We start from the raw sequence: 21086 nt of genomic DNA on the forward strand, positions 1-21086 counted from the left end.
TTTTGTGATACTTTCATTTCCATCCGTCGATTTTTCTTCTGCATACCCTCTGCATACATGCTTACACACGAAACTCTCACAAATGTTCAAATTTCCCGCGAAACAATGTTGACAATCTCAGAAGATCGTCTGCGACCGAAACTCATCACGTGGGCAAACAAATAAACCAATCAAATTCAAATATATTACGTCACACGGTCACATGACGTAACTGTCGCTATCCGTCGAACGAAGTTGTGTTTGGACATCGATCGTTTGATGGTAAGAAATCTTTTTTTCAATTTTGATGGTTAATGATTATTTTAGAGACATGAAGTAATGCTTTTGATGTTTTAAATGGTATTGTTAATAATTTTGTATTCACCAAACATTAAGACAAATCCTCGATAGTATTATATTTTTTGTAGCGTAGTTTAATGTCAACACCGTGGGAACCCGTGACACGTGACATGCAGTCAGTGCTCACTGTTTGTAAACACAACCTTCTTTGTTAAAAAAATGTTTGCAAAGAAGCTGTGACAGTTCTTAAATGTTTGTCACTGGTGTGAATAGGTACTTTTGAAGAAGCGGAACTTGTTGGACGAGGCCTGATTAATGTTCTAGTGAATTTTTCGTACAATTTTTTCGCAACAGACGACCAAATTTGAATTTGCCGCGAAAGTGAGCATGCCAAATTTGGGCAAGTCACACGTCGACTTTTCATTGACTCTAAATTTTCCATAATTTCTAATGAAAACAACAATCTCAACATATGAAATTATACTTTTGTATTTTCTGAAGACATTCGAATACGTTCAATAAAACACTTATAATTTTGTTTTCAACATTAATTAACACCATGCCCAAATACATTGCATTCGAAGAGTCAATGGGGTAGGCCTAGTGGCCCATTCAACTTTCTGAGCCTTGCTGCCGCGCACGTACAATGTCTAACGGCTGCTTTTTTAGTGGAAGAAGATTCTTAAATTCTCATGACCAAGATAACTCGACTTCAAGTCTCAAATGGAAAGGTCTTGTTTTCCGTTTGACATTCTTGATGTGATGAGGCAAAACCCTCCATGATCTGAACAAATGTGACATATGTAAGCCCAATGGGAGTTTTTCCAAAGTCCCTTTTCAACGTGAATATGACATAATATAATCATCAAAACAATCGTAACAATTAATTCATACGAGAATATGACATTTAAATGATGTTCTACAAATATTGGAGCATTAAAAAAATGTCTTAATAATATAAGGTGCATGACATAGACTTTAAATCAGAAATTTATCAATGATTTGTTTTTAGATTTACTGGATTGAGGTAATTAGAATACCTAAAAAATATTGTTCTTCATTGACCATGGTGATTCAGTAGAAACTAACATTTATAGTCCTTATTATGATAACATATTGCAAAACCCTTAAAATGGCAAATTTCTCCTAGTCCTAGTCCTTATGATAACTTAATTATGATTGGGTAGTTTGGCTAGGACTACAGGACTATTTCAAATTTCTAATGCTGGTGTTTTCAAGTAAATATTGATGAGTGAATTACTTGTACAGTTTATATATCATTATAATGATTCAGCAAACAGAAAGTATACACAAAGCTCTCACTGGTGTTCAGTTATCTCCTAGTTATAGAGAACACTCACACTCACATACTCACATACTCACATTTGTACAAGTGGGTACTGTAGTATCTTATTTTGTTAACAGAAAAAACTAATTTTATGGTAATAATATAGATATATATCTACCAAGGGCATTACCAGCTGATTACCACAATGGAGGCAGTACAGAGGTCAATCCACCATCACTATTATACTAATAGCACCATTGAAGGTTAAAGAGTTTTTCTGCTATTAAATAGTTTTTTAATCTTGTAAAATTTGCTTTATGGCAAGGATCCTTTGACTTTGATCCCTTATTTGGAAAACAATATTAACCCTGAAACTGTTTCCCAATTCAGGTGCAAGGCAAGTTGATTTACACAACATGAGAATGAAAAGAGGATCTAATTCTATGCGAGTCAGACGTCGCCAAAGTGATGCAAAATGGAGAGCTAGTGTTTCAAGTTGCTATGACACACTGAAGTTTGTCATCCCAGACAGCTGTAACCTACCAAGGAGAAAGTTTTCAAAGGTAACAAAATGATCTATAGTTTCAGCAGTAGACATTCATTCTAGATACTATAATTACTGAATTTAAGATATCTGATTTTTCTGAACTTATTGTCTAGATTAGACAAAAAACTATGTTCAATTCTTAATTAATACTGTGACTCTAATTGCTTTTTTCAGGCTCTAATTCTACAAGAAACGGCAAAGCACATCAGGACACTGGAAGAAGCAGTGTCAACTCTCCTCACACAAGAAGGTATTTTTTCAAATAAAACAATTTAAAAAACTATTTACCGGTACATACATTTTTTAAATTTACTGATCATAACAGTGAATTCAACCATTTTTATACCAGTTTGTGACTTTAGCCACACATGATCCAGAAGTATCTATCTGAAGCTCGGATTACCATGTTTGTTTATTTGTTGTGTTGTGTCTCTGTCAGCTAAATTCCAGTTTAATTAGAGCAGCTTGTAAATATTCAATGTATAAAAGTAGACATTTCTTAAATCATGCTAATATATATTACTGATAATTAATTTGGTGGCTAATAATAATAATAATAGCTATGTAGTCAGTATATAGAGATAACCAGTACAACATCACTGATAACAGGACCAATGAAATACTAAGAGGTTTTATTGCTTAGTTTTATGTTTTTGCATTGAATGCAATCTGAATAATTCACTGTTAAAATATCTCTGAATTTAAGAAAATAAGAACTTTAGAAAAATCCCAATTTTGTACAAAAAAATGATTTATTCTTTTTCCAATTTGCTCACCAGTGGCTTGTAGGTTTTGAATAATGGATACATCTCTACTTAATGACTTAAACTGTTTTGTGAAACTTCATAGTTATGTCTTGGTGAAACAAATTTATGACATATTATTGACTTGGGCTGCTTTCAGCTAAGCTACTGAACAAGAGTGTTCTTTGGAAGACTGGCAAGCAGTGGGCGCCTGCAACCCTGGCACACATCAGAAAGGAGTTTGAGGAACAGCAGGGCCAACTGTTCGAGCAGTAAGTTATTTATAACCACTTTTTGGCCGTTATTATTTTCATAATGCTGATGTAAAGAAATAATTATCAATGAGGCTCTGTGGCTGAAAACTTCAAGGTCCTGAGATCCCCCTGTTTTTCTTACATTGATACACCATGAAAATATAAATTTAAAATATGTATATCAATTTTTAAACCGTCAGCTGTTGGGATTACAACGTTATATATAACCACTTTTTCGCAGTTATTACATTCTTCAGGACCTTGTCATGATACTGATGCAAAAAAATAATTATTAATGAGGTTCTGTTGCTGGAAAACCTCAAGGTCCTGAGCTCCCCAAGCGTTTCTTACATAAGTATGCCATGAAAATATAAAAATTAAAATATGTCTATAAATTTATAAATATTGAAAATTTTGATTGGTTTGATGACAACATTGAAAGCAGTCTTGAACGTTAACTGCTAGTTCGAAGGTGGAGTCTAGTGTTATATCTATTTTGGTCTAGTTAGCTTAGCTCATGAAAGTCTATGCCTAGAGAGTTTATACTACTGATAAGATGTTGTAGGACTTGTGAACTCAAATGTTTTTGACACTTAATGCGAAAGCATATAATTGACACATATCAAGTGTTCCTTCGAAAGTTCATGAACCCCCAAACTATTTTAGCTGAGGGTCTATCAATCTTTCTGGGAGTCCAAACTCTTCCAATTGAATTTGCTTGAATCAATTCATGTAAGAATTATTATTTAGATGTTAGGTACTGAACAAGTACAAGTATGGAGACATTTTGTTATATTTTGAATTTCAACATGTAGCCTTATCTAAATTGCTGCAGATCAACCCAAGGTCGTCGCCGTTACAGTATGCTAGCAGACATAGAGGAACAAATTCTCCACATGGCTGTTGATCCGAGCCGTGTCACAGTTATCTCCCGTGGTGGTGGCACTCAAAACAAGACCAGCAAGTCAGGAACCGGCAAAGATAAGGGGAAGGGGAAAGAGGTGAGTGTCCCCCTGGTCTATGACGTACAAGCACAACTATTTTCATCGAAACAACGGTGACGTTGACGTATGAGAAGTGATCAATCTGTACCAAAACATTGAAGCATTTCAGTTATGAACATGTATGAAAGTTCAAATAGATCAGATGGGCTACAAAACAAACTACTGAGCAATAAAACATTTTTTTATTAGTTTATAATTTTGAGTAACCTAAACCAATTGTTGGTTTTTATGCCAGGACCTTTTATCGCTTACAGATTCTCTTAGATGTGCCCACAGGCAGGGGGCCAAACAAAAAATGTTGTCAGAGTTCAATTGAGGTTAATTCTTGAAACAAAAGTTTGAATAAATGTAATGAAACGTAGGCATTCTTGTTTTACATTTGCAAATTGATTATATACTCTTGTCCATGAAACAGAAAAATAATTGTTCTGGTCTCAGAATGTAAATTCTTTCCTTCTTTTGTCCCAGGTCTTTGTATTCTTGAAAAAATATGGTATCACAAATATCTTTCAACTTACAAGCGTAACTTTATGTTGTGTAAATTTTCAAATGAAACTTCTAGTTGTGACTTGCTGATTGAAGAATTATTTGGGACTTGTTTTATTGGACAGGTTCGTGTCAGGAGAAAAGCTAAAATTTTGATAAAGGATTCAACCAAGGTGTACGAAGAGCCACAGGCCCATTCCACCCCCTGCCCCAAGAAGCAGAGGAAACATTCTCACTCCACCAGCGTTCACGACTTCGAGACCCAAGAAATTATCCCTGTCATTTGTGAGAGAGTACCTGATGCAGACCTTCTGCCATCTATAGCTTTTCCTCCTGACTGCAAGTATGACATGTCCCATGATGTCCCTCTCACTACCCCGAGTAAACTGTGTTACCATGGGAATGAGAAGCTGTTCAGTCCTGTGGCTGAGTGTGGTTTCAACACTCCTGTCTATGTGAACCCCAACCCCCACAGGGTAGACACCAAACCACCCATCACATCACCTCGCTTCAGCAAGGTGGCCAAACAGGTATAGATTTTAGTTATACGAGTTTTAAGCTTGAATGTAACAGTGATAGAAACTTAACCATTTTGGTCCACTAGTTCTAATAATGTTAACATATAGCAACACACTTAATAATTGGCAAAACTCTAGTCATTATGATACCTTAACTGTTGGGCAGTTTGGCAAGGACTACAGGACTAATGGCAATTTCTAACGCTGATGTGAGGGTCATTTACTTTCAGGGTGGTCTGATGATGAAGTTGTCACCAAATTTTAGTGGGATTTGGGGGCATATGAATAAAGGGACACAGTTCCATTTTTGAATAAAACAATTAGAAATCTGAATATCATTTAGGGACTGGTAATTTGTTATGGTGGGGGGTGTTGGCAAAATATGAGACACAAAATTTAGTACTGAAATATGCATACAGGACACAATGTACCTTTTTCATAATGACTAAAATTTCAAATCATTTGGGTTGTTTTCACCAATCAGACCGGTTGACATTTTTTATTCAAATTCATACCAGTATATATTAAGGATAAAATCTTGTAAAAGTGCATGACAAATCTTGGAAAAATGAAGAAGATTTTTTTCCAAGACTGTCCATAAGCTTACTTTCATCTGTAGAGTGTTCCCATGTTTGTCTTTATGTCTCCCAGCTTGAGTTCACCAGCAAGGATGATCAGCCACTCAGACCCTCGTGTCCACATGACAAGATGAGCGAGATGACGAGTGTGTTTGGTTTCACTCCCATCAAGCTCCCACCAGAGTCAGGCACTATGACCCTTGACCTCTCCCATGCCCAAGCTACACAGGCAACTCCAACCATACAGGCACCACAAGGACTCACTCCAGCATTCCAGAGGAATTCATACCCACCACAGGTATGGCTAGATCTATGTTTAGATTTTTTTTGGCTACCATTGTTTTCAATACAAAAAAATTTAACCACCTCTTACAGTCGTAATGCGCGGTGTCAGTGCTTGGGATAAGAGGGGATATTTTGTCATCTTTATAATTGTTGCTATCGGACAACTAGAGTTATCCATCACTTTTAGTATTTTTGTAATGCTTAGGGACCAACCATTTGATATTCCTGGGGGATGGGATTTTGTATCGAGATTAGATATATCATTTAAATCTAGACCCTGAATTATTATTATTTTAAGAAAAAGACCTTGCCACAATGTAATTTTTGTGGCAGGCAATTTCCTTCTGTTTTCAAACTGTCTGAAGAATAATAATTTTGTCGAGATGTTTCAGAGATAATATATATTTTTTCAATGAAATCCCAGAGCCCCCTTCTCTCTCCTTCATTGTGCAAGTTGTATGTGTATTTTCTTTTGCCAGGGTGGCTTTGTATTAGGTGTTTGTAGTGGTCAGACTAGATACAATGCATTTCATAAAAGACCTGTGAAGATCCGGGTTAGAACAGGTTTTCAGCAACCCATGCTTGCCTTAAAAGGCGACTATGCTTGTATTATGAGGTGACTAACGCGATCGGGTGGTCAGACTTGCTGACTTGGTTGATGCATGTGTGGCGTTAAACAACAAACAAACAAACGAGCAAGCATTTGATAAAGAACTTTTTACCAAAAAGTTTGTTTCTTTTATATTCTAATCCATCAATTATAGTGCCAGTGGTTGGGAAAATAAAACTTCATTTTACACATACACCCCAAAAAGAAAGAAAAAGAAGTAGTAATAATTAGAAACCTTCTTCTGATTGTACCTCTTATCTCTTGCGAGTTGAATCGTTGATCTGAAAATTTAAAGAACTTACCTTAATAGTTCTTCCCTGGTCAAGAATCTTGCCAGAATCATGGTTAAGAGATTTTGAACAAGATAATCTCAGATGTAATTAAGTCATTTGTTTTGATTGCCAGACTCCAAAGAGTGATGGTGACTGTCTGGAATCTGATGATGAGGAAACCAAGAGCCTTCTATGTTTTGAGACGTTTGAAATGCTTTCGGATGATGATGGTGTGCCAGAATGGGAGAGGTATGTCATACTGTCCAGGGCTGGGACGGGTAACTCACAGCGTTAGAAATTGGCACTATTCCTGTAGTCCTTGCCAAACTGCCCAATAGTTAAGGTATCATTAGGACTAGTAGAAATTTGCCATTTTTAAGGGTTTTGCTATATGTTATCTTTCTAACGACTAGTGGACTAAAACAGTTTGTTTCTACCACTAACTCAGGTACTCGGATCGGGATGTTCCTGAATAGGACCAAGGTAACCACAGGACTACAGGACATATTGTTTGATGATGATAACAATTAATCCCCATGGTTACACTACAAGTCACTGATCACATTTCTTTCTGACTACATGAATTCCTTATGACTTAAATAAATTTGAGTAAAGCTAAGCTTTAATCAACTTCAGTGTATACGTATGACCAAATCGTTTAATACAAGTATCTAAATAGTTCCCAATTGGACATTTTGTAACCAACTCTTGAGATTACGGGTCTTCTGTAACCCATGCTTGCCGTAAAAAGTGACTATGCTTGTTGTAAGAGGCGACTAACAGGATTGGGTGGTCAGGCTCGCTGACTTGGTTGATGCATGTCATCATATCCCAATTGCGTGGATCAATGCTCATGATGTCATTCACTGGATTGTCTGGTACAAACTCAGTTACTTACAGACTGCCGTCATATAGCTGGAATATTGCTGAGTGCGATTTTAAACAACAAACAAACAAAACAAAAAAACTAAGGGTGAAACGATAGAGCAAGGTCACGATATGATACGTATCAAGATACATAGGTCGTGATACGCATATTTACGTCAAATCACATGGAAACTTCTTGACAATAAATATTTCAGTGCGGGTTCAAAAGAAAAAGCTAGTCCTAAACACTTGTTTGTTGAGGTTATTTTTAGTAGAGAACATGAAACACTAGTTCCAACATCTTTTAGATATCGGACTGACAAAAATGCCAGGGGTCATTAAACCAATAGTGAGTAATATTTTCAGCAAGTGTATCAACTTGTATCGATACAGAAAATGAAGGATCATGTATCTTATCACCACATGAAAACTTACTATGCACCGGTGCAACGATGTATCATTCCACCCCTGCTGCGTGCCGGTAAACCAAGGGGGTTGAACCCATTCCAGGTTAGAATAGGTCCCCATCAACCAATGCTGGGCATAAGAGGCAACCAAGTTTAATGGGTGGTCATTGTCAGCGACTTGGTTGAGAGCGTGTCCTCGTACCCGTACAGGGTGGATCACTGCTCACAATATATTGATCACTGAAGATTGCTGAACAGGGTTAGAAACTAACAGTTTGGGTCCACTAGTCCTTATAATGATAACATATAGCAAAACCCTTAAAATGGGCCAATTTCTAATAATCCTTAGGATACCTTTACTATTGGGTAGTTTGGTAAGGACTACAGGACTAGTGCCAATTTCTTACGCTGCTGAATGTGGTGTTATTACAACAATAAAGTTTTAGGCAGAATTATGTTTACAAAGGTTCACTCATTAGTTTAAAATACCCAATAGACTGGACCCAAGGTAGTAAAAATATATATCGAAAGCTATCAGTGCCCCAAGTAAATGATAACATGTGGGTTAATACTCAATCATTAAAAAAGTTGTGCTCTCCAAACCAAACAATATTTGACTAAACACAGACTTAGGTCACGCAGGAAATTGAAGTAGATGTTATCAAGGAAGTTACCATCTTCCCGAGGCAAGAGAGTTAACTGACTTTAAAAGTCCAGTTTCCACCCTTGCCGAACTAGGCTGGAATTACTGGGCTCGATCGTAGTGCCACCAGTGGCTATTACCAGCTATGTCCCTTCTCAGCCTCTCCTATGGACCTATCAGATTCCACCTCTTGTGTCACTTGCGTTTGCTTCACACAAAATGGTGGCGCCCAGTCAGGACGTGACAAAACGGGTCTTACATTGCGAAATGCATCAAATCACGCGAGCACCTTAATTAAAAACATGAAAAGATTTGAAAAATATCTGCTGACAACGAGTTGGTGGTGCACATGCTTTGCAAATCCTGCAATCAACCGAAATCTGCACGACGGTTTACGAACCGGATTTCGATTTCGGTGCACGATTTTGATTGGACTATGCATAAACTCGTTAGTCCAGCCAAAATGTAACTCCATAATACCAGCCCAGTTCGGCAAGGGTGGAAACTACTATTAAAGTCCGTTAACTCTCTTGCCTAAGGAAGATGGAAAGTTACAGATGTAAGAATTGTGGGAACCTTTTAGCCTCACATTGAATGTTTTATTTTTTGTGTATTTTAGGACGCCTGATAAGGACAAACTTGGACAAACATCTCCAGTGGAAGAAGAGCAACAGAAAGATCAGTGCAAGAGAAGGATGTGAGTGTCTGGATTCCATTCCTTAGCAGGGCTCATTTCAGCACACACATGATTGCATTTGTCTTTAGGAAGGAATACTTCATTTCATTTGGGGAGACATGGTTTAAGGTTTCAAACTCTTTAAAACTTGTAGAATTGAAATGGCATTGTGAGGTTTCATTTGGAGAAATAAGATTGGAAAAGTTTCATTTCAAGAAAATATTGACTTGATTGTGTGAGTGTTTTTGGTTCATTCATGTTTATTGTTTCGTGAGTGATAGTGAAACTATTCATTGATGATCTTCTATTTGTTGCAGAGCTTTTGGCAAAGGAACACACAGGGTGAGAAAATCCAGAGAACGCATTCCAAAGTGTAGGAAGAATCTCGAGAAGTAAGTATCTAATATCCCTTTGTGAATTTAATTAGATCTTGATGTTATGACACGAAACTAGTGGATGAAGATGCATCAGTTAATCACTCAGACTTGTGTGAAGATCCTGGTTAGGATAGGTCTCAGCAATCCATGCATGTTGCAAGAGGCAACTAACAGGGTTGGGTGGTCAGACTCACTGACTTGGTTGATGCATGTCATCGTATCCCAATTGCATGGATCAATGCTCATGATGTCAGTCACGCAATTGTCAGGTCTAGACTTGGATTATTTACAGACCGCCATCATATAGCAGAATATTGCTGAGTGCTGCGTTCGACAACAAACACTCAGACTTGTCCTATTGCTTGGTCTATTACCTAGAATCATGCATATCTTAATGATATGGCACCCCTCAGTCCCCTTTGCTGGACGACTGGCAGGAGTATGCAGGGAGATTTTATGATGCTTCATGTGTTTTGGTAGACTAATGTGCGGAATGGGTCTAGAATGGGACATCATATCCTATGAAATTTATTTTTTTTATAGAAGTATTAGTTCAGTCTGTGACTTTAGCTACTAGTCCTAAGTCTGAGTTGAGTAAACTTCTGTTCAGTCTCTTGAGTGTGAGGTAATAATACTATGGTCCATACAATAACACTAACATCAACTGAAAGTTATCCATGCTGGTAGATTCAAAAGTTTTTGGCACAAATTGTAGGTGTCTTACAAACTTGGCCAAGTCTATTAAAATAATTAATACCCAGAACATTTCACATAGCATGACAGATTTTCGAGTGCATGTTTAGTTACTTGCTTTTACCACTTTCTAGGCATGCATTACTGTATGTTGCAATCAATGACTGACCGCCCTTGTGTGCATGTTCACTGAACCCTTCCTCTGCACAACAGACTGTATTCAAACCCCGAGGATGTTGATGGGAAGGAACTGCCTGTTATCACTGGAGTGTTTGACAAAGATGCCACAGGTTCTGATTTTGATGGGTATGTTTACAAATTACATGCAAGAATCCAATTACATATATCAGTTTTTCACTATAGCGACTTTTCTGAGGCTCAAGTCCAGTTATATATTTGGTTTGGTCTAGCAAACCCAGGTAATCATTGTCCATATAATCATAACACTAATATCTGCTGAAAATTATTCTAGGACCTCTATAGCTATCACATGATATTTCTGTCATCAAAATTTATTATGAAAGTGTATTTCAAATAATTTTTATTAGAATATATTAGTTTGTGTTTGTTTTTTAACAAATATAGATGAGGTTTATAGTCTTGTGATTCTTTTTTTCTAACTGATGAAATATTTTTATGACATTTAGATAATGCGGTTATTCGATATCTTTTATGATTTAATCTTAAACTATCTGACAATGACACCATTCAAAAATGGCAGCCGAGCCTATCAGTGACAATTAATTATTGATCCCCTTTACTGCAGGTATTTCTTGTTCTATCGGCAAGTGGCCGAGATGCTGCAGCAGCACATGAGTCGGACTGAAATTGCCTCGCCGTCAGTGGCAGTCACAGTCTCCCAGATGTGGAACGATATGTCCAGTGATGACAAGGAAACGCTTGCAACTCTTGCTGCTTTGGAAGGGAGTCAAGATTCAAATTCTAGCTCCGGGCTCAGTGATGATTTGCAAGAGCTTGACGTCAAACCACTAGACTCTTCACATTTCATTGATGGTACTTACTTTATTTAAACTTGAATCTTTACTAGTTTTTGCTGCACATATTGCTGGAAAATTGCAAGCATTTATAACACGTGACATGCTTGACATAACTCTACCTGTTTTTGAACAAAATAATGATTTTTTCCAAATTTGCCAGTCAGGGCACTTAGTTCAGAATCCTAGATATATCCCTGGCAGATAAAATCTGTAATTCTTGTTACAGGACATGTTTAATTTGATGTTGCAGCTTCAAAGATTGGTATTTTCAAGAGAAATCTCCAAGGTGTACCAAATGTCCCCAGTCTTCCGACTGTGTCAGAAACTGCACAAAGAGTTCTCGGAGCAGTCCCCGGTAGTCAGGACGTTCAGGAAGTCCCCAAGAGTTACCTTCCTTCTCTTGATGACTGTGTTGACTCGTTGGAACACAGCACTGAGGAGATGGCCATCATCAATCTGGCATTTCAAGACCAGGAAGGACTCTCACATCTGGGATTTGACCGCACTGAGGTAAGCATTTATAACACACTTGACTCTACCTGATTGTGGTGAAAGTATTATGGATGACAACTTGTTAATTGTTTGTTGTGATGTTTAAAGGCTACTTCTTGCCCCTACATTGCCCCTAGTGGTTAAAGCATCCCTCGTCATGCCGGAGACCCAGGTTTGATTCTCCACATGGGTACAGTGTGTGAAGCCCATTTCTGGTGTTCCCCGCCGTGATATTGCTGGAATATTGCTAAAAGCGGCGTAAAATCAAACACACTCACTCACTCACCTGATGAAGAAGTAGCCTCAAAGTGTCGTTAAAAACAATAAAGAAGTTGTTATCCATAAAAGTTTCATGTATTCAACTCAAATGCTGTTCAAATCTGTGTCAAAAACACCACAATGAATCAAGTATTTAGGATAAATATGAGGGGGACGTCATTTACGTCATCAAGCTGCAAGCGTATGTGATGTCATAACAAAACAATGTTTTATCATGAAATAAATCATGCCTCATTTTTCATTGTTTTTTGCGATTTGTCACATAGCTGTCTTGTATAACATATTAATTATCAGTTTAGAAGGAATATATCATTGTTCCAAATTAGGTTATGTGTTCATGTGCTTCGTACTTCCCCTGCAGGCTAATCAAGAGTTTACGACAAGCATTGCAGCAAGCAATGACTACTCGGGCTCGGAGACCTCACAGATAGTGCCGGACATCACAAACATCATCAAGAGGGACGTCCTCCTCAGCTCTAGTCAGTCTCCCACAGCTGTCACAACCCATACCTAGTGCTGAAGGTCACTCACACAATGTACTTGCAGTGTGAATCAGTTTTCGTATAATGATGTTGCAATTGTGGAACACCTTGTTTTATATTCCTATGAGGAATAAATCCGAAATTCATGACAATGGCAGCTCTTTCACATAATGGAACGTCCAAACACCTTATAGTTTGTCCATCTGGTACAAAAAATATCATGTATAATTCATAAAGGTATTGCCTTTTCAAGTATTGGGTGAAATGAACAGATATTGGTTAACAAGAATTGGTGTTGACTAGAAAATTAGGATACAAATTCAATTTTCAAAACTGGAAAAAAAGTTTTGAAATAAACCATTCTACAATTGTAATGGATATTAATACATTTTCACTTTTGTGCTTAATGTTAGAAGATTCAGTTTAACTTATCAATATCCTGAGCAGAATGACATTCAGAAAGGATGCATGGGACATAAGTGCCTAATCCACACCCAGTGTTTATGAAGGTATCAATCTGCAGTATGACATGTTGTTGGTTACCCGAGAGTTGGACGTGTACACTGATTGCCTGGACAAGGTTCCTGGTGTTAGAGGAAACTGAACTAAGTGAATTAGTGTAGAGTTGTGTGTTCAGTTTTGACTGAATGAGATGGCGCTGTGAGTACTATGAACAGGACCCATGAAGATCTGGAAGAATAGGTCTTCAGCAAAAGGCGACTATGCTTGTCTTAAGAGGCAACTAACAGGATCAGGATTGAGTGGTCAGGCTTGCTGACTTGGTTGATGCATGTCATCATATTTACAGACCGCCATCATATACCTGCACAATTGCTGAGTGCGGCGTTAAACAACAAACAAACCATGAACGAAGCGTGTACTCTTCATCTGTTTAAATTACAAAGTACAAGGACCTTTTAAGTTACTGATCGATTACTTAAGCAAACTGTTCCTGGCTCAATGTTTGACAGTCAAGTGTACCACAATCAATGAGGTGAATCTTTTTCTACGCCATCTTAGAGTCAAGGTGCAAGTTCAGTGTTGAGAATTATAATAATCTCTGTGGCCACAATTTCATCTCTTTTTCTGAGCACCCAAAATCCTCATGATTCGTAAAGGGAAGAAATGATTATGATGATAATGTGTACCAGGGAACATGTAAGGTTGTTTTGAACCATCACCTGAGATTATGCAAGTTTTAAGAAATTGTAATTGTTTATGTTTCCACGGGCTGTTAGTGAGGCTATAGAGTAGGCAATGTGTGCCAAATGATTTTGAGTCATCAAGCCCAAACTTGTATTTTGGCATTATTTTTACTAGATTTAGGGTTAGTATATGGACAAGCATAGCTGATCAGTTGCCATTTTTCTGGAATCCGACACTCTAGCATCGGACTAGTGACTAAAGTTGCACACTGGTAGTTTTTTTGTGAAGTAGATTAAAATGACACATGGTTTACTTGTTGATGTTACTCGATAACACAATTCCTCAGAGTTTGTCTCCGTTTCTGTCCCCTCATTTAAATAGGGTATATACTTGCTGACACTGGGCTTACAGAATTGGTATGCTGACGCTGGTGTCATATTGTTATTGTTGATGCTTGTTACCAAAGTTACTATGTTGGGCAAATGTATCCACTGATATTTCCAAATAGTAGTCATCACGTGTTGCCATTGATTAACAAGTTTGTGTTGGTGTTTTCGGATTATCTTGGATATATTTGGTCAGCATTATTGTTCCTATTTATTGATGTGAGTGAGTGAGTGAGTTTGATTTTACGCCGCTTTTAGCAATATTCCAGCAATATCACGGCGGGGGACACCAGAAATGGGTTTCACACATTGTACCCATGTCGGGAATCGAACCCGGGTCTTTGGCGTTATTGATGTGAAGGATGGGAACACCTTCACTGAAAGGTTAATGCCACTCTTCATGTAGTGGAAGAGGACTGCTGCTTGAACTAGCATGGCTTGAGTACCAACTGTAGATGGTAGTTTTGGGAAGTTTTCAACATTTCAAGATTAATCTCTGGTTTTAAAAACCTATTGATTTATAAGGATCATCAGTGAGAACATAAAAATGAGACATTAAGAGCATTCTTTCTCAATATTTTGCTTGCAAAAAACAACTTATGAAATAGGACATCTTAAAAGGTCTTTTGCAATATTCCAAACAACAAGAAACCTTGTCTGTTTCCAGATTTTCATTATCTTAAGTTTTAATCTCCATAATTTCAGAAGAATAGACTGGAGAACAATCTATCCAAGATATCATAATTCTATTAATTGATTCCTTGGTTGGAAACTGAATGATCCATTTAGTTTGCTCTAAAGCAATTTAAGTTCAAGCAGTTTGTTCACCTGGCAATATTCAAAGGACTGTTATTATTTTGTTTAAAACCCATACATGTTAAGAAATCCTTTTTAAGGCAGGTGGTTTTGCTGTAATTGACTTACAGGAGAGTCCTCTTGAGGGAGACTGCAAAGGATGTTGGTGTGATGCTGGGGAGGGAGACTGAAGAGGATGTTGTTGTGATGCTGAGGAGGGAGACTGAAGAGGATGTTGTTGGGTTGCTAGGGTCCCCCTGAGGGAGACTGAAGAGGATGTTTTGGGGTTGCTAGGGTACCCCTGAGGGAGACTGAAGAGGATGTTGTTGTGATGCTGGGGAGGGAGACTGAAGAGGATGTTGTTGGGTTGCTAGGGTCCCCCTGAGGGAGACTGAAGAGGATGTTGTTGTGATGCTGGGGAGGGAGACTGAAGAGGGTGTTGTTGGGTTGCTAGGGTCCCCCTGAGGGAGACTGAAGAGGATGTTGTTGTGATGCTGGGGAGGAAGACTGAAGAGGGTGTTGTTGGGTTGCTAGGGTCCCCCTGAGGGAGACTGAAGAGGATGTTTTTGGGTTGCCAGGGTCCCCCTGAGGGAGACTGAAGAGGATGTTGTTGTGATGCTGGGGACGGAGACTGAAGAGGATGTTGTTGGGTTGCTAGGGTCCCCCTGAGGGAGACTGAAGAGGGTGTTGTTGTGATGCTCGGGAGGGAGACTGAATAGGGTGTTGTTGGGTTGCTAGGGTTCCCCTGAGGGAGACTGAAGAGGGTGTTGTTGTGATGCTGGGGAGGGAGACTGAAGAGGGTGTTGTTGGGTTGCTAGGGTCCCCCTGAGGGAGACTGAAGAGGATGTTGTTGGGTGGCTAGGGTCCCCCTGAGGGAGACTGAAGAGGGTGTTGTTGTGATGCTGGGGAGGGAGACTGAAGAGGGTGTTGTTGGGATGCTGGGGAGGGAGACTGAAGAGGGTGTTGTTGGGATGCTGGGGAGGGAGACTGAAGAGGGTGTTGTTGGGTTGCTAGGGTCCCCCTGAGGGAGACTGAAGAGGATGTTTTTGGGTTGCCAGGGTCCCCCTGAGGGAGACTGAAGAGGATGTTGTTGTGATGCTGGGGAGGGAGACTGAAGAGGATGTTGTTGGGTTGCTAGGGTCCCCCTGAGGGAGACTGAAGAGGGTGTTGTTGTGATGCTGGGGAGGGAGACTGAAGAGGGTGTTGTTGGGTTGCTAGGGTCCCCCTGAGGGAGACTGAAGAGGGTGTTGTTGGGTTGCTAGGGTCCCCCTGAGGGAGACTGAAGAGGGTGTTGTTGGGTTGCTAGGGTCCCCCTGAGGGAGACTGAAGAGGGTGTTATTGTGATGCTTATTGAAACAGGTGATTGCATAAAGCATTTAGTCATTTACAAACTTTCCCACTTTAAATCAATGTTATCCCCAAATCTTCAGTTTCTATCATTTGTGTAATGATTAAGACATCCAATGTTACAAAGCAGTGTAGCATAGACTGTATGGTATATCAGTTATTATTTTACTTTCAAAAGAAAGTTTGATTGCTTCTCGTAAATAAGTGAATGAAATTTTGATGAACATATTTTGTTCTATAGATCTCTTAACTTTTAGTTTACTGTTCTGCAGTGAAAAGGTCAAAATATAATATCTATGTTTATTCATATACTTGTGAGGGTATATTAACTGTCTTAATTTAGCTTATTTCAGCAACCACTTATCAATTTGTTAGTTTCTTTTATCAATAATTCAGTTTCTTATATCACGTGATTCAAGTAGAATAAAAGTTCCATATCTATTTGAAATGGCTTTGATTTGGGTCCTGTATGTCTTGTGTTTATTCAAATTTGATATATATGGTATATAAATGTTGAAATTGTGTGTATTGATATATTGTATGTTAAATTCACATTGAAATGTTCCAATAAACTTTTGAAATTATGTGTTTGTTGTCTACAAAATGTATGTCATTAGTCACTGACTCGTGGGAAACCCATCAGACTTGCTAATGAAACCTAAGTCATTTGTAAAAAAGCGAACATGTAGGTCCTCATGGAAAATGGGTCACACTTGCTAATGAAATGTATTATCTTCAGACTGTCTCTTTAGATCACATCTTTGCATCCCCCCGATGGGACTTGAACCACAGTCCTTCTGATCCGAGGTCAGACACATTGTCCACATGATCAAAGCGTTAACCCCATTTCAAAGCTGACAAGGTGAGGATGTCATCTATTGGAGGCAGAGGTGATGTGAGGTGAAATGGGGTTTAATGTTGCATCGAAGATTATTGCACTTATATAGCATGTGTGTCTGTGTGGCTAGGTAATACACAAGGTAATGGAGGAAGGAAATGCCAAGCCTCATGTCTTGCTAGTACTGTGGACTGGACTGTAACAATATGGATGTACTTTAACCAAAGGTTCACATAATTAGCAGATCAAAATTTAGGGAATTATAGACACAAGGCCTATTTGTTTCCATCTTCCTGAGACAAGAGAGTAAACTGACTATAAAAGTCCAGTTTCCACCCTTGCCGAACTAGGCTGGTATTATGGAGTTACATTTTGGCTGGACTAACGAGTCTCTGCATAGTACAATCAAAATCGCGCAACGGGTTCAAAATCCGGTTCCTAAACTGCCATGCAGATTTCGGTCGATCGCAGGATTTGTAAAGCATGTGCACCGCCAACTCGTCAACAGATATTTTCCAAATCTTTGGTGTGCTGACGTGATGCACTTCGCGATGTAAGACCCGTTTTATCACAATATAGATACTGATTATCGATCAGATCCTCTTGACTGGGCGCCGTCATTTTGTTTGAAGCAAATGCAAGTGATACGAGAGGTGGCATCTAATTGGTCCATAGGAGAGGCTTTGAGGGGACATAACCCGAAAGAGGCCACTGGTGGCGCTACGATCGAGCCCAGGAATTCCAGCCTAGTTCGGGAAGGGTGGAAACAATTTATCGTCAGATAACTCTCTTGCCTTGGTAAGTTTCCTGTTAGGCGTCATTTAACCTATGAATGAGTGGACATAAGGTTCCCTGGATGTGTTGTTTGCCCCATGTTTTTAAGAGCTCATTAATTATGACACGTTACAATGTGTGACCTGGTTGATCGTATCACGGACGTATATACAATTTTTATATACGTCTTTGATCGTATGTAGAAACGCGGGAGTATAGGTCTTCAGCAACCCATGCTTGTCATAAGAGGCGACTAACGGGATCGAGTGGTGAGGCTTGCTGACTTGATTTGATGCATGTCATCGTATTCCAAATGCGTGGATCAATGCTGATAATATTAATCACTGGATTGTCTGATTTAGACTATTATTTACAGACCACCGTCATATAGCTGGAATATTGCAGAGTGAGGCGTTAAAGAACAAACAAATGTTAGGATCCAATTAATTAGGACAGATTACAATCTGTGACCTGCTTGATCATAAGTATAAACTTGTCTGCCTGATCCAGACTCCATTATTACATAGCCTAGGGTTGGATAACTGGAACATTGCTGTCTGACACCATATTCAATGATTCCCAGAGGATGTATACTGATATTGGTAGCCTATCTGGTTCCATGACCTGAAGACAGATTATCAACACTGACTAGAGATAACAGATGATTTATTTAGCCTTTGCCCTTGCTTCGCTTGCTGTTATCCTTGCCTTTGCATTTCTTCATGAAGCTGCGGAAAATATTCTTTCTTTTGGAGCCTTTGGAGACATTGCCCTTCTGACCAATCAGCTCATTCTGTTCCACTTTCTCATCTGGGAACACAAAATTCAGTTTGTTAGGAAAACACGAATAAAACAGTATTCACTCAGTTGGTTGCTTTGAACATCTTTCAAGCTGTAACCGGAGACATGGAACGAACAGTTATTCTACCATGATCAGGACATGTTTGAGTGTGCAAGTGATTATTGCTTAACGCCGCATCAACAATCTTGCACCTAAACGCGGACGCGGACCCGGGGCAGAATGTGTCCCCGGCACCCCATTGCTAGCCGTAAGACTACATTGAGAACTCTTGGTGATTCTGGATAGATTGACAACACTCTATTGCTTGTCCTAAGAGGCAACTAAATGGATCGGGTGGTCAGGCTCGGTGACTTGGTTGATTGCATGTCAGTATCCCAAATGTGTGTATCAACGATTCTCATGATGTCAGTCACAGAATTGTCTGGCCAACACACTATTATTTACAAATCGTGGTATATACAACAGACATATCACAAACATATATTATCAATATTAGAATAGGTACCTTACAACCCTAACAGACTGTCACGGTCGTCCAGAGCGTCCCCCCGGAGAGCGGAGGGTCGTAGGTTCGATCCGGGCGCGTCATACCAAAGAGTGAGTGAGTATGTTTTTACGCCGCTTTTAGCAATATTCCTGCAATATCACGGCGGGGGACACCAGAAATGGGCTTCACACATTGTACCCAAGTCGGGAATCGAACCCGGGTCTTCGGCGTGACGAGCGAACGCTTTAACCACTAGGCTACCTGACCGCCCCTCATACCAAAGGCGTGTAAAGAATGGTACATGTTGTTACCCTGCCTGGCACTGGCATTAAGGGGCTAAAACAAGTACTGGTCGGCTTAGAGTCAGTATGCCGTGTCTGAGTACGGTATTCATGTTAAACTGAGGCATGGTATCTCAGTGTGCTAGCACTATAAAATCGGCATTAGTCCGGACTAGTTCAAGCAGGCACACACACGTGCATGCACGTTGCATTATAAGTGCAATAATCTTGGACGCGGGGTTAAACCCCATTCCACCTCACTGCCAACCCTAGCAACCCGGGTGTTGAACCTAAATTATGGCAGTCGCCTTAGGACTTGCCATCATATCGACTAATGCATGACCTAACTATATAACACATGCACCAGTGCAACCTATTATTGAAAAAATGCAACCTAACGTTTATGTCTACATGCACTATTAATTTATGTGTTGTTTGTTCGTTGTTTAATGCCACACTCAGCAATATTCCAGCTATATGACGGCTGTCTGTAAATAATCGAGTCTGGACCAAACAATCCAGTGGTTGGCATCTTGAGCATCAATCCACGCAATTGAGATATGATGACATGCATCAACCAAGTCAGCGAGCCTGACCACCCGAACATTAACTCAAGGAGTCAACAAATCCGTTGGAAGACAACCACCTGTTTGATGGTTGAATTCACATTCAATAAAAGATCCGATGATCCTTAAAGAGTATAAAAACCAATACAACAGAAGTTCAATTGTCATAGTCAAAACGTCAGTCCTAGTTTTAAATTCACCTTACTAGGACTACCATTTGGCACGAACCAATAACATCTCTTTGAATAACAAGCAGACCCCCAGTCTTACCATCGGCGGGTGACAAGACGGTGGAGTTTTCCTCTATGGTGGGACCCTCGCCTGAGGCGGGTATGTCCAGATCAAATTCAAGTTTGGGAGATTCCATGCCCTCCTTGGATTTTCCGATGAACATGGATGATTCACTACTGGTGAGAGATATCGATGACCCGTGTCTGAGAGGCAGACGTGATATGTAGCCATAAGGGTCATCCTGGAGATACTTGATCCGATCCAGCCAGTTGTCCCATCTAGAATTCCCCTCACGCATGGTGGATAACTCGAAATAGCGGGAACGAGTGTGTCTTGCGGACACTTTCAAGATAAAGTCATCTGGCACGGTTGAGATGTCTACTGATCTGAGAGGAATGATCCACTTTAACTCCATCCCGTCCACTGCAAGGTCGACATCGACGGTAGAGGTGATGGCAGGATCTTCCTTCCAGTTGAGAATGTATCGTCTGCCGAGTAGGAGATGGTCTGGAGACAGGCCCAGCACGACCTGCTGTAGAGCATCGCCACATTTGTCCAGCTCTACAAACGTTGCCTCGAGGAGGACAATGTCTTCAAGGTCGCTGTATTCATCCATTAGCAGCAGTTTCTGGAGAGGACCCTTGATTTGATCCAT

The 21086-nt window shown here is 39.5% G+C and overlaps 2 protein-coding genes across 2 annotated transcripts; one reads left to right on the forward strand and one right to left on the reverse strand.

The window, feature by feature from the left end:
- The first annotated feature begins 1983 nt into the window (after nt 1-1983).
- On the forward strand, nt 1984-12810 carry LOC139462609 (uncharacterized). Its single transcript, XM_071244444.1, has 13 exons — nt 1984-2130; nt 2289-2364; nt 3018-3129; nt 3947-4112; nt 4727-5131; nt 5771-5995; nt 6998-7113; nt 9401-9478; nt 9775-9849; nt 10741-10833; nt 11294-11541; nt 11776-12035; nt 12658-12810. The coding sequence occupies exons 1-13, from the start codon at nt 1984-1986 to the stop codon at nt 12808-12810; spliced, it is 2154 nt and encodes a 717-aa protein (XP_071100545.1).
- A 5924-nt stretch (nt 12811-18734) lies between these two features.
- Nucleotides 18735-21086, reverse strand: LOC139461699 (uncharacterized). Its single transcript, XM_071243159.1, has 2 exons — nt 20471-21086; nt 18735-18874 (listed from the first exon to the last, which is right to left on the reverse strand). Exons 1-2 carry the CDS (start codon nt 21084-21086, stop codon nt 18735-18737), a joined length of 756 nt encoding a protein of 251 aa, XP_071099260.1.

This window comes from Haliotis cracherodii, unplaced genomic scaffold (assembly GCF_022045235.1).
Source record: "Haliotis cracherodii isolate W230 unplaced genomic scaffold, xgHalCrac1.p SCAF_15, whole genome shotgun sequence".
Classification (NCBI taxonomy): Eukaryota; Metazoa; Mollusca; class Gastropoda; order Lepetellida; family Haliotidae; genus Haliotis; species Haliotis cracherodii.

Bases quoted from the DNA above. Each gene is read 5' to 3' on its own strand.
- LOC139462609 (XM_071244444.1), top strand. From the start codon at position 1,984: ATGAGAATGAAAAGAGGATCTAATTCTATGCGAGTCAGACGTCGCCAA. The intron at 9,479-9,774 runs GTGAGTGTCTGG...TATTTGTTGCAG, and splicing joins GATCAGTGCAAGAGAAGGAT to AGCTTTTGGCAAAGGAACAC. The intron at 11,542-11,775 runs GTACTTACTTTA...TTGATGTTGCAG, and splicing joins CTCTTCACATTTCATTGATG to CTTCAAAGATTGGTATTTTC.
- LOC139461699 (XM_071243159.1), bottom strand. From the start codon at position 21,086: ATGGATCAAATCAAGGGTCCTCTCCAGAAACTGCTGCTAATGGATGAA. The intron at 18,875-20,470 runs GTAAGACTGGGG...TTGTGTTCCCAG, and splicing joins CGTCTTGTCACCCGCCGATG to ATGAGAAAGTGGAACAGAAT.